This window comes from Staurois parvus, unplaced genomic scaffold (genome assembly GCF_062004578.1).
Source record: "Staurois parvus isolate SC_StPar_1 unplaced genomic scaffold, SC_StPar_1.0 ptg001336l, whole genome shotgun sequence".
Classification (NCBI taxonomy): Eukaryota; Metazoa; Chordata; class Amphibia; order Anura; family Ranidae; genus Staurois; species Staurois parvus.
This window is the reverse complement of record NW_028319132.1, coordinates 65,730-84,215: the sequence shown is the minus strand read 5'-3', so window position 1 is coordinate 84,215 and position 18,486 is coordinate 65,730. Positions and strand designations below refer to the sequence as shown.

Sequence of the window (18,486 nt, the reverse complement as noted above, 5' to 3'; positions counted from 1 at the left end):
CAATTTCCAAGCTAAACCTCTATTTACATGATGCTTACTTTGAAAATCACTAGAAAGCGATTACCTCACTTCCAGTAGACTCAGGAAATTCACAAGGGAAGAATAAAGCATCTTACAGGAGATTGTTTAAGATGTTGATAAAGATTTTTTAGTCTGCAATATGGCTGCCAACGCTGGGCTCCAGAGATTTCTCAAGCCCTGGCATACATGATCTGCGTCTGCCATTAGAACAGGGGTGGGCAAACTACAACACACTACAAAAAAAAAAAAAAAAGTCTAGATTCACTCTAGAACCCTTCAGGCAACCAGGAACATGTACGCCCTTTATCAGCAATAAAAACAGGTTCAAAACGTTGTACACCCCCCGTTTATTTGGTTTCCTGCTACCCAACGCCAAAGATGAGTCCTGCTTGAGTAGGCTGGTCATACATAGCCAAGTACCTAAAAGCAATCCATCCAATTCAAGCACTAGTTGCAATAACTGAGCAACTGTCATGCATCTAGAGGCAGTGATGGCTTCTGAATGCTAGTCTCACATTGAACAATCGCTGTACAATCTGATCCCAGTCATTCCCAATTCAACAAAGTAAAAGGAACAAAAAAAAAAACTAATCGCAGAGTATGCATTGCATTCACTTTTTCATTGACCCAGGTTGAGGATGACAGTGGGTCACAGCTTTTTCCAATGCATGAGAGGACAGGCAGATGTTTCACCACCTGTCACACTCAGGGACCATTGTCCATGCATGGTCGGCCTATGTACTGGTACACTGGCCTGTATGTCCACGATATAAAAACTGCTCCATCCATTTAACAATCGCCAACCCTTTACATTTCTTTTATTTGTTACTGAGCCAACCATACTGGCTTTACCAAGGGTATTCTCATTTCTATTCCAACTGAGCTAGAAAAAGCAGCATTACAAATGTAACTAATTAATTCTTCCAAAATTCGTACGTTCCTAACCCCAGACACTACTAAACAACTCACTCCCTTATTATCTCACGACTCGACTACTGCAACTCCCTCCTCACCGGCCTACCTCATCACAGACTATCTCCGCTTCAGTCTATCCTGAACTCAGCGGCCAGACTCATCCACATTACCAACCGCTCCGTATCTGCCACCCCCCTCTGTCATTCCCTCCATTGGCTTCCGATTGGCCAACGCATCAAATTCAAACTACTAACACTGATGTACATAGCTATTCATAATACTGCCCCAAACTACCTCACCGACCTGATACCCAAATATCACCCAACCCGTACTCTTCGCTCCTAACAAGACCTCCTACTCTCCAGTTCCCTGGTCTCCTCCTCCCATGCCCGACTCCAGGACTTCCCCCATCCTCTGGAACTCACTACCCAAATCCATCAGACTGTCATCTACCCTCCTCGCCTTTAGGCGCACCCTGAAAACCCATCTCTTCATGGAAGCCTACTTAACAGCCGATCTCCTCCTACCACTCCATCCCCCACATCTATTTCCTCCTGTACCACTATCCCCTCCCTCCGAGATTGTAAGCTCCAAGAAGCAGGGCCCTCAAACCCCTCGTGTATTGTATTGTTACTGTATTGTCTCATGTACTGTCCCCCACTATAATGTAAAGCGCTGAGAAAACTTTTTGGCGCTATATAAATACTGTATAATAATAAATAAGAATAATAATTCAAAGAAACAGTGAAGTCACCAGATTTCATTTCAACACTTGATTACTTACTGAAAAATTTGTATTAACTGCCATGAGAGTTTATACTTTTCTGTTTACCTTGAGGGCTCTTTATTGCAAATCCGCCGCCTGTCAAACTCATCCACTGAGTTCCCTTGGAGCACACTGCAACCCTGAGCCAACTCACAGTTGTGTTGTGATTTTTTTTTTTTTTTACTACAAAATACCCCAGATAAGCAGGAAATGCCAGGTTTGCTTCCTTAATGCCTGGCAACCACTGCTGTATTGTCCTCTGAAAAGTGATCCACCAAGGATTGCATTTCAGAGGGTGGTAAGCATTCCTGCCTGTCTGAAAGAAGCCTTAAGGAAGCCTGTCATGAGGGAAACAAAGGCTGCCATTGCAATCTTACCCCGTTTTTTAGACTAGCCAGCTTATCCACATTTTTGCTTATTTTAGGCATTAAGTCTCTTCAAAATAAACCTGCTATGAGAAAACTACAGGGACCGCCATTGCTGACCTCATTTCAAGAATTCTGGTCACCTGACTGTCATGCTGACATTCTTGGGTTAATGGACTGAGTCAATGGTCTGAAAAAAAAAGTAGCATATATTAAACCCCTGCCTTTCCTGCTCTGCAAAATTCTGAAGTCACCAAAGCACTGAAGCCACTGTGTGGGCATAACAGCCAGGGAATTAGCATTCTTAAAACACAGAAGAGAGATGTCAGAATAGGACCGAGAGATCAATCAAGTCTGTCATTGAGTAAACCGGTTACAACAGTAGCACCCATATTTCTCCCACAACAGATGAATTTTAATGAGCCTGATACCCAAAATAACCTACAGTGTAGCTGACTTGACTCGAGAGATACAAATATGTAAAAGCTACATAACAGCAACATGACATATAGAAAAGGAAAACCAAAAAAGTTCAGAAATGTAAACACTGGGCCAAAAAAAAAAAACACCACATCAGAAGTTTTCCTGGAATGCAAAATGTAATTCAAGAATTCAATATATTATTCTACATCTGGAGCTCAGTGAGAATAGCATTGTACAGAAACTAGTCTACTGCACCTTCACGTACATGCTGACTGGACAGAAACTACTCAGAAGAAAAACAGACTCATCAACCTTGTTCATTCCATTGAGCTTTCTCTATGTCCGGGTGTCAGGCAGGGTTCAGTGTTTCTAGCTGCGCCACCTTAAAGGAGGAGTTCACCTTTTAACCAAAAATAATAAAATGCACATTTTTTTGCAGGTAGAAAAATTAGCATTTATTATTTTTTATTGCAGGAGCCTGTGAAGCACTGCACTAGCGATCAATGGTGCCATGCAGGTCTCCTGCAGACATGTCAGTATATCTCCTTGCCCATACGAGATGTGCAGCCAAGCAGATATACTGAAAAGGAAGAATCGAACTACTACGGTGCTCCACAGCCAGTGGTGTATTTAGGTTTTGTGCTGCCCTAGGCAACACAAAAATCGTCTGCCCCCACGGACACCAACAAACACAACCCCCGTCCTTCCCCCTCTCATGGGGAGAGCCTGACATTGACCCCCCCCGGCGATACAGAGACACTCATCTTCACAGCTCCAGACATCTCTGGGAACGAGAACCAGGCTCTACATACATCAAGCAGCTACTCTCGGATCCCACCTTGGTTCCCTTGGTGCGCGTTTCCCTTCTTTCATCCCTTCTTCTGGGGGGAGGTGCTGCTCCCCTGAAAAGTGCCGCCCTAGGCAAGTGCCTTGTGGTAAATACGACCTTATCCACAGCGCTCTGGTAGTTCGTTGAAAACTACAAGCTGAGAGCAGCTAAGGCTGTCAGGACTTGTAGTTCATTCACTCATAGAACTCTGTAAATGAATGATGTGGCTGTGTGGGTGGAGCCCCGCACTGCCAAGCCGATTTCAAAAACTGACAGCTAGTGCAGGGAACTTCAGGGGGGATGGTGAGTCCAGCACAGGGCTGGACTGAACATTTGAGCATTCAGGCACTGCCCAAGGGCCCGGGGTCAGTAGGGGGCCCCATGAGACGCCCCTGGTACCTTTCATTGGCTTTTTCATAGGCTTTTTTGGGTGTAGGTGAGGACACAGGGGCCCCATGATCCCCATGAGTTGTCAGTCCGCCCCTTGTCCAGCATTGATGACCCCAAAATAGAAAACATATCCTCCATTCTTAATAACAGCAAAAACTGGATGATATTGCTAAGAAACACCATTGAAACATATTACTCAGCACCTGGAAGTCCAAGAAAAGGAGAGAAAATTGCCTTTTTAATTTTCCAATCTGAGGCTTAAAAACACATGAATAATTACATAGAAAGCCCATCCTGTGGGAGTTGACTGACACGCAAGGCAGTAATGAGATACCCCGGAGGAGCACCACCTCCTGAATCATCCCAACCTCACATCCATTTCAGGAATCTCACCAAGCTACCAAAACAGAAATCATGATTTGTGGGAATGAAAAAATAGAAAATACACATCAGAAAGGGGGGGGGGGGGGGGGACTAGGCAGATTCTGGAACAGTTGTTCATAGCGACCAGTCAGCTTCTAGCTTTCATTTTCAAAACATGAATGCTAGCTCCACTTTTGTATCTTGTTACATCTGTCTGCAAATGGCACTCCCCCAGCCCCCTGATAGCATGCATAGGTTCTTCTCCCCTGCAGCTGCTGTCACTTTTGCAATTTGCAAGACTGAGTGCATCATTCCCTCAGCCACTGCATGAAGCATGACTATTGCCACTTCCTCCAGCTCTCCAACTGAAAGTCTGCACCTCAGTACAGACATAGAGCTGGAGGAAAGGTCTGCAGGAGCCTGGCATTGCACCGCCATCCACTGATCATGGTTGTAAAGCTTTGCAGGCCGATTAGCAAAATATTGTGCAAATATATGAGCATTTAATATTTAAAAATGTGGACTTAAAGCAGAGCTCCACCCAAAAGGGGAAGTTCAGCTTTAAGGACTGCTCCCCATTAAGGATTGGCACCTTTGGGGGGCAGGGGGGAGCAGGTACCCGAATTTGACAGGTACCTGCTTCCACTTCTGGTCCGATCGCCTAGGCAATAGGAAGCGGAAGGTGTCCTCCCTCCCTGTAGTCTTTTGGGACACGTGACAGGTCACAGAAGACTACAGGACCATTCATGAAGTGCAGCGCTACTCAAGCATGTGCAGTGGGTACCCGGCTGTGAAGCCGCAAGCTGTCACAGCCGGGTGCCCACACTGAAGATGCCGACCTCCTGGAATACAGGATGGCCAGTGAAACGGGCTGCAGGGGACACACCGAGGGACCGATAAGTGGCTGTTTAAAAGTCAGCAGCTACAGTTTTTGTAGCTGCTGACTTTTATTTTTTGACAGGTGAGTGGAACTCCGCTTTAAGTCTTTAAATCTCCTGCTAGAAACTGACTGGTTACTGTACACAGCTGCACCAGATTCTGTCTGCACCAGTTTTAGTAAATCTGACAGCAGGGGACCAGGGATGGGTACTACCACCTTGTATCCCAAAACTAGTTAAAGCTGAGCTACAGATATGTTTTTTGCAAGCTGGTCCAATTTCAGAATACATATTCTATATCTAGAGAATTACTATGGAGATAAAAGAATCACTGTGTGAGCAGTCACTACTATGGTGATCCCGCTGTATTCTGGGTCCTGTTCTGAGGGGCTGCCCCACTGCATAGGGAACAGAGGGGCTCAGCACAGGCGCCATTCACAGAATTGTAAAAACAATGTGGCAACCACAGGCAGGGACGTACTGGATGCCTTCACTGTCATTGTAGTCTTGCTGGGCGTCGCGTGCATCCCTGTTCCCTTAAAGAGGGGTGGGCTCCCTCTAGGCACACCTTCCATGAATCTATCCATTTTTATATGCGCTCCTACTATGGGAATTTAGAGTTAAGGCCGCAGTATATACAGAGGTCTCTTGACGTGAGCACTGTGGCTTACCTATGTATTTGCAAATGTTTGCAAAGCAAACCCTCTGCTTTTAATGGAAACGGTTAGACAGGACAATTTGGTTGTTTTGCAGGCTGGCTGGTAAGTGTGCTGGGAAATCCTCTCTTTGTGCCATTCACAGAATCATGTGTATTTTTCTCAATGAGAGGTGGGGTGGTGGAGTCTTGACCAGGTATGGAATATGTATTCTTATATTGATCCAAGCTGGACCAACATAACTATGCAATAAAAAAAAAAAAAAAAAAAAAAAAAAAAAAAAAAAAAAACATACCTGAAAATCAGCTTTATAACTTTCAGTTAAAACAAAAGTTTTCTTTTGGGGTATTGTGACGTGTAAGAGAAAGCCTTAAAAACTCACCTGATCCTCCACTACACTGGCAAATTGTGCCTCCCCCACAAGGGTGGACTGACAATACATGGGGCCCCCGGGCAATAGGGGATCATGGGGCCCCTTTGTCCTCTCCAACACCCAAAAAAGCCTATGAAAAGGCCAATGAAAAGGTACCAGGGGCATCTCATGGGGCCCCCTACTGACCACGGGTCCTCGGGCAGTACCCAAGAGCTTGAATGGTCAGTCCGCCCCTGCCCCCCCATGATCCAGAGGTGGACTGTTGCCCTCATGTCCGGTGCAGGTCTATGGACTTAATATTCAACATATAGCACTATCCTTTCACAGAATAGAATCCCCACCAAGTTACTAACACAATCCTTCCCCTGAAGTACAAATAACATCAAAAATATAGTAAACTTGATTACCCTCTAATCAGTATTAGTGTATAAACATAAAGTCCAAAACCCAAAAAATGAAACAAAAAAACAAAAACCATCCAAAAGAAAAAACAAAACACAAAAAAAGTCCAAAATAAAGTCCCAAATTATTATTTCAAAATCTTTATCTGTGATATCTTAATTCTTCATATCTTCCAAAATCTTTGTGATATACTTCAAACCAGATCTTCATATACCTCAAAGAAAAGAACTCAACATGTGTAATATCTTCAAAGAAAGGGGTATATAAAAAACCGTGCCACACGTGTTTCATGCACATAAAAAATAAACGTGCCACCACAACCGTGAAAAAGGAAAATCCCTCAGCCTTAGGAGTCAATCCACTGCATACCACTAGAGGAAGTGCATAGTTACCCTCAGAATGGTATCAAGGGTCTGAGTACTTCTTTCCAACCTTTAAATATTCCTTCAGCCTTTCCAGCCACTTCCCACAGACCTCATAAACAGACCATGGATCAGTATGTATCATAAAAACTTATAGCACTTTATTGTAGCAACTTACATTCAAATAAGACGACATCAGCTTCAACATCACAAACGATATGTTCACAATCCTGCCTCTCCTCATAAGTGTATAGATTCCACACTATCTCACTCCCGAGGGGGAACCGATTGCCTGTGGTAAGTCCCCAGTACCTCAAAGCCCCATGAGGATTCCAGGAAGCCACAGCCGCATGTACCAGGATCAAAAATGGCCGTCGCCGCACTTCCGGAAGAGCGTCACTACGTCACCACGTCACGTGCCCCGGACGCGTTTCGTCACATCCGGACTTTATCAACAAGGATCTCTGTTGATAAAGTCCGGATGTGACGAAACGCGTCCGGGGCACGTGACGTGGTGACGCTCTTCCGGAAGTGCGGCGACGGCCATTTTTGATCCTGGTACATGCGGCTGTGGCTTCCTGGAATCCTCATGGGGCTTTGAGGTACTGGGGACTTACCACAGGCAATCGGTTCCCCCTCGGGAGTGAGATAGTGTGGAATCTATACACTTATGAGGAGAGGCAGGATTGTGAACATATCGTTTGTGATGTTGAAGCTGATGTCGTCTTATTTGAATGTAAGTTGCTACAATAAAGTGCTATAAGTTTTTATGATGCATACTGATCCATGGTCTGTTTATGAGGTCTGTGGGAAGTGGCTGGAAAGGCTGAAGGAATATTTAAAGGTTGGAAAGAAGTACTCAGACCCTTGATACCATTCTGAGGGTAACTATGCACTTCCTCTAGTGGTATGCAGTGGATTGACTCCTAAGGCTGAGGGATTTTCCTTTTTCACGGTTGTGGTGGCACGTTTATTTTTTATGTGCATGAAACACGTGTGGCACGGTTTTTTATATACCCCTTTCTTTGAAGATATTACACATGTTGAGTTCTTTTCTTTGAGGTATATGAAGATCTGGTTTGAAGTATATCACAAAGATTTTGGAAGATATGAAGAATTAAGATATCACAGATAAAGATTTTGAAATAATAATTTGGGACTTTATTTTGGACTTTTTTTGTGTTTATTTTTTCTTTTGGATGGTTTTTGTTTTTTTGTTTCATTTTTTGGGTTTTGGACTTTATGTTTATACACTAATACTGATTAGAGGGTAATCAAGTTTACTATATTTTTGAGGTCTATGGACTTGATGAGATCAGGAACAGTCTACCTTTGGGGCACGGGCTGCAAGGAACCACACTTGTGTGGGAGGGATTGGAGGATCAAGTAAGTATATCTCCCTTCATCTCTCCCCTAGACAAAAATCAGCAATTAACCCTTGCAGTGCAGACAAAGCCCCGCTGCATGGAAAACTTTTTTTTTTTGCCTGGAGTTTAGCTTCAAATATAATCCACAATGGCTGAAGAGGATATAAATCCACTTTGTGTCCATCAGATGTCTTTGCACAAATTAGTACAAAAAAAAATGGGGACTGCCCCCAGTCTATAACTGGCCTTCACAGCAAGGAGCACATGGAAGGGCGTCGCATGTCAAACAATAAATGAGAAAAATTCCCAGCTCAACTTACCAACCAGCCTGCAAACAAACCGAATGAGCCTGTCAAACAGTATGCGTTAAAAACAGGAGTTTAGTTAGAACACATTTGCAAATACATGCCTGTGCACAAATTATCTTGTAAAAGTAGCAGTGACATCATCACTGTGCTACACAGCCTGTGCAGAGCTGTGGGAGGGGCCAAGCAAGTGTCCACCTCTACAGGCTGCCTGCAGAGAACTACAGAAGGGGGCGGAGACTAGACCAGTCACCCTGCACAAGGACAGAGAGCAGCACCGAGGGGTCTTTATTACAGAGACAAAGTGTGAGAGTCCTTTTATGCGGGATTATTGCACAGATCTGGAAGAAATACACAAAGTACACCAAGATTCAAGTAATAATACACATGATGCTTGTATTTAGATGATATTTACTTATCCCGGAGTTCACCTTTAAAATTGGCACTCCAGTCCTAGAGGCCTGTCATTCGGATTCCCCGACATCTACCTGGATCCAAATGTCTACAAGGATCTGTAAACCCGTCATCTGCCCCCCGAAGCAGTGGTCACATCATACAATGCACGGCCATCACCAAAGTACGAGGCACCATGCACCTCATGCCACCAGCTTCTAGCCAATGGGGGAGATGCTAACCCATTGAATGTGAATCCAGCCCACAGGCAGCTGATCACACCTCAGAGGATTTACATCCCTGACAACACACACCATGGATGGGATGAGCGGGGTCACGTCCCTCGATCAGCCCACACATCGCCCCAATGATGGGCACACCACATGGAACATCACCGAGGATCTCCGAACACATCCGCTCCGAGGGCGGACCGCGATCGGCAATTCCCGGAGGCGGCTCGTACACGGCCGACAAGAGCCGAGACCGCAGGCCCCGCCCACAACCCTTCCGAATCCCGGCTGGGCGCTGTCCACCTCCTGAACCGCCTGAACACACCGGGAGGGAGCAGGGAAACCGAGGATACCCCCCACATAGAACACCGCACCACAACGTACGACCTCATACTGACACCGGGGTGACCGATCATATTATACAGAAATAACTGACCCACACATAACAAAGCGCCATGTACACCATCCACACCTCATACCATCCCCTCCCCCACATAGAAATATTCACACCGCGTGCTGAGATCTGCAATACACCCTCCCCCACCCCCCATCATCATCATCAGGACAGAAGGGAAGATTCCTCCTCCATACAGGCGGCCATGTTTAATGAGGACACCGGATCACCGAGGGGGGGCATCACATCCGATCACCGGGGGGGGGGGGGCATCACATCCGATCACCGGGGGGGGGGGGGGGTTGACATCAAGACTACCATCACTGGGGGGGGGGGCTATGATGTTCTATAAAGCTATACAGACTGCTGTGACCCCCCCCCCAAACTGCCTCCCCCCACATCAGGGATCTCTATGGAAGGATGAGGGGGGGGCTGTATACATCACATGACAGGAGGAGACCTCCACACTTGTACTAAACCCCCCTGGATCGGCGATGGCGCAGCCCCCCGGAAATCTCATTATCCGGCCTGTCACACGCTCGGTGTGTACATCGTGTATGTGTGTGATGGGGGTGTACATCGTGTGTACAGGTGACAGCGATCGCCGCCCGGCAACACTCTGCACTCCCCCCCGGGCCCGATCCCCGGGTTCAGCACCATCCGAGGAGAACAGCTCCCTCCTACAATCACAGCACACAGGGCCAGGCACCAACATGGCGGCTCACACATCCCGGGGGGGGGGGGGGGGGGGGAGAGGAGGGGGGAGGACACTTACTTCATCTGCTTCACAATGGTGCTCTTCCCAGACTCCCCGGCCCCTGTACGGGCAGAGAAAAGACAAGACTTCCATCAATGGAGGGACAAGACCAGGATGGACAGCAATGGGCTATACACACCCCCATAGATCACCCCATACAGGAGAAATAACCCCCACCCTACATACAGGAGAGATCATGCCCCCACCCCCCCACCCTACATACAGTAGAGAGATCACCCCCCCCCAACCCTACATACAGTAGAGAGATCACCCCCCCAACCCTACATACAGTAGAGAGATCACCCCCCCCCCCAACCCTACATACAGTAGAGAGATCACACCCCCCCCCCTCACCCTACATAGAGAGTTCAACCCCCCTCACCCTACATACAGTAGAGAGATCACCCCCCCCTCACCCTACATACAGGAGAGAGATCGCCCCCCTCACCCTACATACAGTAGAGAGATCACCCCCCCCCACATACAGTAGAGAGATCACCCCCCCCCCACATACAGTAGAGAGATCACCCCCCCCCCCACATACAGTAGAGAGATCACCCCCCCCCCCCCCACATACAGTAGAGAGATCACCTCCCCCACATACAGTAGAGAGATCACCCCCCCCTCGCCCTACATACAGTAGAGAGATCACCCCTCGCCCTACATACAGACCCCCCCCCCCTCGCCCTACATACAGTAGAGAGATCACCCCCCCTCACCCTACATACAGTAGAGAGATCACCCCCCCCTCACCCTACATACAGTAGAGAGATCACCCCCCCCTCACCCTACATACAGTAGAGAGATCACCCCCCCCCTCACCCTACATACAGTAGAGAGATCACCCCCCCTCACCCTACATACAGTAGAGAGATCACCCCCCCTCACCCTACATACAGTAGAGAGATCACCCCCCCTCACCCTACATACAGTACAGAGATCACCCCCCTCACCCTACATACAGTAGAGAGATCACCCCCCCTCACCCTACATACAGTACAGAGATCACCCCCCCTCACCCTACATACAGTACAGAGATCACCCCCCTCACCCTACATACAGTACAGAGATCACCCCCCTCACCCTACATACAGTACACAGATCACCCCCCTCACCCTACATACAGTACACAGATCACCCCCCCCACCCTACATACAGGAGAGATCACCCCCCCTCACCCTACACACAGGAGAGAGATCACTCTACATATAGTAGAGACCACCTCCCCCATACATACAGTAGAGATCACCCCCCACACACACCCTCACCCTACATACAAGAGAGATCACCCCCTCACCCAGCATGCAGGAGACATCACCCCCTCACCCAGCATGCAGGAGACATCACCCCCTCACCCAGCATGCAGGAGACAGCACCCCCTCACCCAACATGCAGGAGATATCACCCCCGTCCTCACCCTACACGCAGGAGACATTACCCCCCTCCCCATACAGGAGAGATCATCACCCTACATCCAGGAGAGATCGCCCCCCCCTACATCCAGGAGAGATCGCCCCCCCCCCCTACATCCAGGAGAGATCGCCCCCCCCCCCTACATCCAGGAGAGATCGCCCCCCCCCCTACATCCAGGAGAGATCGCCCCCCCCCCCTACATCCAGGAGAGATCGCCCCCCCCCCCTACATCCAGGAGAGATCGCCCCCCCCCCCTACATCCAGGAGAGATCGCCCCCCCCCCCTACATCCAGGAGAGATCGCCCCCCCCCCTACATCCAGGAGAGATCGCCCCCCCCCCTACATCCAGGAGAGATCGCCCCCCCCCCCCTACATCCAGGAGAGATCGCCCCCCCCCTACATCCAGGAGAGATCGCCCCCCCCCCTACATCCAGGAGAGATCGCCCCCCCCCCTACATCCAGGAGAGATCGCCCCCCCCCCTACATCCAGGAGAGATCGCCCCCCCCCCTACATCCAGGAGAGATCGCCCCCCCCCCTACATCCAGGAGAGATCGCCCCCCCCCCTACATCCAGGAGAGATCGCCCCCCCCCCCTACATCCAGGAGAGATCGCCCCCCCCTCCCACATCCAGGAGAGATCGCCCCCCCTCCCACATCCAGGAGAGATCGCCCCCCCTCCCACATCCAGGAGAGATCGCCCCTCCTCCCACATCCAGGAGAGATCGCCCCTCCTCCCACATCCAGGAGAGATCGCCCCTCCTCCCACATCCAGGAGAGATCGCCCCCCCTCCCACATCCAGGAGAGATCGCCCCCCCTCCCACATCTAAGAGAGATCGCCCCCCCTCCCACATCTAAGAGAGATCGCCCCCCCTCCCACATCCAAGAGAGATCGCCCCCCCTCCCACATCCAAGAGAGATCACTCCCCTCCCACATCCAAGAGAGATCACTCCCCTCCCACATCCAAGAGAGATCACTCCCCTCCCACATCCAAGAGAGATCACTCCCCTCCCACATCCAAGAGAGATCACTCCCCTCCCACATCCAAGAGAGATCACTCCCCTCCCACATCCAAGAGAGATCACTCCCCTCCCACATCCAAGAGAGATCACTCCCCTCCCACATCCAAGAGAGATCACTCCCCTCCCACCCTACGTCCAGGAGAGATCACCCCCCCCCTACATCCAGGAGAGATCACCCCCCCCCTACATCCAGGAGAGATCACCCCCCCCCTACATCCAGGAAAGATCACCCCCCCCTACATCCAGGAAAGATCACCCCCCCCCTACATCCAGGAAAGATCACCCCCCCCCTACATCCAGGAAAGATCACCCCCCCCTACATCCAGGAAAGATCACCCCCCCCCTACATCCAGGAAAGATCACCCCCCCCCCTACATCCAGGAAAGATCACCCCCCCCACCCCTACATCCAGGAAAGATCACCCCCCCCACCCCTACATCCAGGAAAGATCACCCCCCCACCCCTACATCCTGGAAAGATCACCCCCCCCACCCCTACATCCTGGAAAGATCACCCCCACATCCTGGAAAGATCACCCCCACATCCTGGAAAGATCACCCCCACCCCTACATCCTGGAAAGATCACCCCCACCCCTACATCCTGGAAAGATCACCCCCACCCCTACATCCTGGAAAGATCACCCCCACCCCTACATCCTGGAAAGATCACCCCCCCCTACATCCAGGAAAGATCACCCCCCCCTACATCCAGGAAAGATCACCTCCCCCCCTACATCCAGGAAAGATCACCCCCCCCCTACATCCAGGAAAGATCACCCCCCCCCCTACATCCAGGAAAGATCACCCCCCCACCCCTACATCCTGGAAAGATCACCCCCACATCCTGGAAAGATCACCCCCACCCCTACATCCAGGAAAGATCACCACCCCTACATCCTGGAAAGATCCACCCCCCCCTACATCCTGGAAAGATCACCCCCTTCCACACTACATCCAGAAGAGATCACCCCCTTCCACACTACATCCAGAAGAGATCACCCCCTTCCACACTACATCCAGAAGAGATCACCCCCTTCCACACTACATCCAGAAGAGATCACCCTCACCCTTCATCCAAGAGAGATCACCCTCACCCTTCATCCAAGAGAGATCACCTCCCCCCCTCACCCTTCATCCAAGAGAGATCACCTCCCTCCCATCCTACATCCAAGAGAGATCACCTCCCCCCCCCATCCTGCATTCAAGGGAGATCACCCCCCCACACCCTGCATCCAAGGGAGATCACCCCCCACCCTACATCCAAAAGAGATCACCTCCCCCCCCACCCTACATCCAAGAGAGATCACCTCCCCCCCCACCCTACATCCAAGAGAGATCACCTCCCCCCCCACCCTACATCCAAGAGAGATCACCTCCCCCCCCACCCTACATCCAAGAGAGATCACCTCCCCCCCCACCCTACATCCAAGAGAGATCACCTCCCCCCCCACCCTACATCCAAGAGAGATCACCTCCCCCCCCACCCTACATCCAAGAGAGATCACCTCCCCCCCCACCCTACATCCAAGAGAGATCACCTCCCCCCCCACCCTACATCCAAGAGAGATCACCTCCCCCCCCACCCTACATCCAAGAGAGATCACCTCCCCCCCCACCCTACATCCAAGAGAGATCACCTCCCCCCCCACCCTACATCCAAGAGAGATCACCTCCCCCCCACCCTACATCCAAGAGAGATCACCTCCCCCCCACCCTACATCCAAGAGAGATCACCCCCCCCCCTCCATACAGGAGAGATCACCCCAACACACTCAATCTTATCACACAGGATCCCCCAATATCCCCCCCATCCCTCCTACTATAACATATCAGACTGGGAGCTGAGCGACATGGGGGGGGGGGCAGGGCACACAGATGGCCACCCAGATCACAGCAAGAGATGGGGAATGGGATGGATGTCAGGGGGAATGGGGTGTGTGGAGCCCATAGTGAGCACATCAGTGACATGATCCAGGCTATATAGCATGTATGGGCTCCATGTCATCTGAATCCACCCATCACATATGTGCACACACAGGGGAGAGGGGCTGCAGAGTCAGCGAGCTGGTCCATGGCTGGGTGTGCCGACATCTCATAGGAAGCTCCCAATCTAATGGAGGATCCTCCATGTACTGGTGAATGGTGCGCATGCTGTGGGTGAATGGTCAAAGGCAGGCATGCAGTAGGTGAATGATGAAGAGCAGCAGCAGCAGGCATGCACACAGTGAATGGTGAGCCCTGGGTGTTGTGAATGCAGTAGGTTAATGATGAACACTGGGTGAATGGCATGCATGCAATGGGTGAATGGTGATCAGCAGGCAGTGGTACAGATGACAGGGGTCAGTGGTCTCATCCAGGAGCAGGCAGTGGGTGAATATTTAAAGACGATCAGTGGGTGAATGGGGGGGGGATCCGTGTTCCCACCAGCTGCAGGCATTGGTGATCAGTGAATACTGGGTGAATGTTGCTCAGTGGGTGAATATTGTACGTGGGGAGGGGGGATGAACTACTCGCACCCAAGAGCAGGCAGTGGGTGATCGGTGAATGTTGCTCAATGGGTGAATCCTGGTAGTGGGTTGGTGTTCTGACAGAGGAGCAGGCAGCGGGCGAATGCTGCTGAGTGGGTGAATCTTGGTGGTGGTAGGGGGCGGTGCTCTGGCCGAGGAGCAGGCAGTGAGTGATCGGTGAATAGTGGGTGAATGGGGAGGAGGGGGTGGGGGTGTTCTCACCCAGCAGCAGCAATTTGACATCCTTGGCCGCACTGATCCCATCCTCCTTCAGGTTCTTCTCGATCTGTTTGCTTCTCTCCAGCGCAGCTCTCTCCTCCGCGCTCAGGGTGCAGCCCATGACTGCTCGGGGGGTCCCGGGTCCGGCGGGAGCGGGCGGAGGAGGTCCCGGGTCCTGGTCCCGGCGGGTAGAGATGAGGAGAGTTAGTTTCCTGGGGACCGGCGGGAGAGCGGCGAGGAAAGGTTCCCGTTTTGTTGGGTGCCGGTGCGGGCTCTAGGTTCTGTCACCCCGGTCTGTCGGTATCGCCGTATCCCGCTATCTCCGTCTCTGTCTCTCCGCTGCCGCTCTGACGTCACTAGGCGCGCGACCGCGGGAGCGGCCAGACACTGGGAAGAACGGGGACGCGCCTTGGGTAGCGCTTTCGGCCCCGCCTATGGTTTGGACAGCGTCACGTGATCTTTTCTGTCAGCAGTCAGGGGAGGAGCCGCCCCCTGTCATCCTGAATACATTGAATGACACGTACCAATCACTAAGATTTCATCCAGTGTTCATGTCATCTCACGAGTCATTCTTAAATCTGCAGGTTTCATTAAAGTAATCCAGAGATCCTGCCAATAGTGTCATTATTTAGACGCTTCCTGCTAGAGAGTGACAACAATCAGTCATTGTCTATCAATTGTTCTTCTGTGTTGTCACCCTGTCACATGCTCCCCCAATGGGGATTACAAGGCACATTACATTGGCATGGTCCATTGTTCTCAGCATCAGGGGGCCTACCCTGAGAAATGTCCAGCAGCAATTGCTAGAGCGTGGACATAAGTGGCTGCAAAGAGATTGCAGGGGATCAGATTTGAAACAGAGGATGAAAACACGGTGAAAACAGTTGCACACTGCTGTAGATTAGGGTATACAGCCATATGTGCTAAAATACCTACGCTGGTTGTTGCGGTGCTTTGTGCACTTATACAGGCGTGACTTCCAGCAATCACGTTTTCACACACGCATATATGCCTATGTTTCAAAACATGCTATGAAAATCTGACCGGAAGGTGTATATACTTTATGTACATATATATATATTCTGTTCAGTGGGTATAATGACACTGCAGCTATGGCTCCCAGGCACCACAACAACAGGCATATTTTACTCTGTATAACTATATGCCCAGGGGCGGACTGACAACTCAGGGGCCCCCGGGCAATAGGGGATCATGGGGCCCCTGTGTCCTTGCCCAAATTCAAAAAAGCCTATGAAAAAGGTACCAGGGGTATCTCATGGGGCCCCCTACTGACCCTGGGCCCTCGGACCATGCCCGAGTTTCCAAATGGTCAGTCCGCCCCTGTATATGCCCTAATGTACAGCCATGTGCAAGAGTCCTATTTTAATTATGAAAAATATAATTTTTAATATCTGGTAATTTAGCACATTGAATGCCACTCAGTCATGGTTTACATGTAGTTCAGCAGCTGGCATGTCCTCCATGTGTGACAGCTGTCCCCGATCTCCAGGGCATTTCCATGTTTTTATATGTTTTGGCTGGTCGCAGCACGGTGGTTTGCACTTCTATCCTGCAGCACTGGGGTCCTTTGTTCAAATCTCATCCAGGACACTACCTGCATGGAGTTTGTATGTTCTCCCTGTGCTTGCATGGGTTTCTTTCCACACTGGTAGACAAATTGGACCAATGTACGTATGTAGGATCCCTGTGGAAGATGGAAACACTGTAGTTGGCACCACTACTCCAGTAATCTCCACTAGATTCTGGGTCCTGTGCTAAGTAGCTCCTTAGTGAACACAGGAGGTTGCTTGCTTGGAACGAACACCATTCAGAAAACACTTTGCATTCTCTCAATAGGTGCAAAGCGTTCTCTGACTGAATGAAGTGGAGATCATGATGTCACCGGGGTGGTGACATCGTGGTGAATGGCTGTCTTCTGAACACAGCACAGGCACCATTCAGAGAACGCTTTGCATTTCTCAATAATTGCAAAGCTTTCTCTCATTGGATGAGGTGGGGTACCTCATCCAATCAGAGAAAGCTTTGCATTCATTGAGAAAATGCAAAGCATTCTCTGAATGGTGCCTGTGCCGTGTTCAGAAGGCAGCAATTCACCACGATGCTCGGAAGCAAGTGGAAAGCATTGTAACAGTGGTGTTTACTACAGTGATTTCCAGCTGTCACAGGGACCCCACAGGTATGCCACATACTGTACATACTTACATTGGTCCAAGCTGCACCAATATAACTATTAGACATATGCCTTAATTTTGTAACAAATACATTTTTGGACAAAGATGTGATTTTCAGAGATTCGGATGTATATGAATTTCCAAATGGACACAGTAATAAATGTGAACAAATTCAAACAAGTTATCACAAAATGAAAATTATATCAAAGGTTAGGCTTTAAAAAAACAAAACAAAAAACAAACATGACATACTTACCTGCTTTGTAGTAGTTTTGCACAGAGCAGCCTTGATCCTCTTCTTGTCAGGTCCCCTCTCAGATCAATGAATATACCAAATGAATGCTGAAGATATAAAACGAATTCCTAACACAAATCAGTTCAACGTAACAAATATGACAAAAGAAAATACTTCAGTGAATTAATGCATCCGAAATGAAAAGACATTTTCCAGCGTGCACATGTCCAGTAGCTATGTACAAATTGCCATTTCTGGTATTCAGCTTGAAATAAATAAATAAATAAATACATTTGGAAATGTCCAGCTCTACCATTCACCTTAGGTTGGTTGGCTGGATAATCAATACAGGGATTTTTATAAAATAATATGCTAACAATAAAATGTTTTTTTGCCATAGAACATAATAATAAGCATGATCCGGTTTCAGCTGCGCACTGCAGAAATGTCGGTGGGAATTGGGCCACAATAAATGCTTATGTTAGCACACTTTTCACACATAAACCAGATGGTTGTCAATTTTCCCTGCTTTTCAAGGACATTGTCAGGTGTAGCATTTCCTGTTATGATATATTTGTAATTGGCAAATGTCCAATTTTTCATCACTGTCTATACAGACAATACCACTGATTAGTTTAAATATATATATTAATAGTATTAAAATTGAAAACTAACATATATTAGTGAAAGCAGAACTATACTCATTAAGT

At 49.3% G+C, this 18,486-nt stretch overlaps 1 protein-coding gene across 2 annotated transcripts in view; it reads right to left on the bottom strand.

The window, feature by feature from the left end:
• GNAO1 (G protein subunit alpha o1) overlaps positions 1–15,745 on the bottom strand; it is a 378,391-nt gene extending 362,646 nt beyond the window's left edge. Inside the window, exons 1-2 of one of the 2 annotated variants that reach the window (XM_089661430.1) lie at positions 15,353–15,745; positions 10,208–10,250 (exon numbers count right to left, since the gene is read on the bottom strand). In XM_089661430.1, the coding sequence (XP_089517556.1) occupies positions 10,208–10,250; positions 15,353–15,470 (161 nt within the window). In that variant the 5' untranslated portion in view covers positions 15,471–15,745. The remainder of the gene's footprint in view (positions 1–10,207; positions 10,251–15,352) is intronic. The other variant, XM_089661429.1, reaches the window with a different exon arrangement.
• Positions 15,746–18,486: the final 2,741 nt, after the last annotated feature.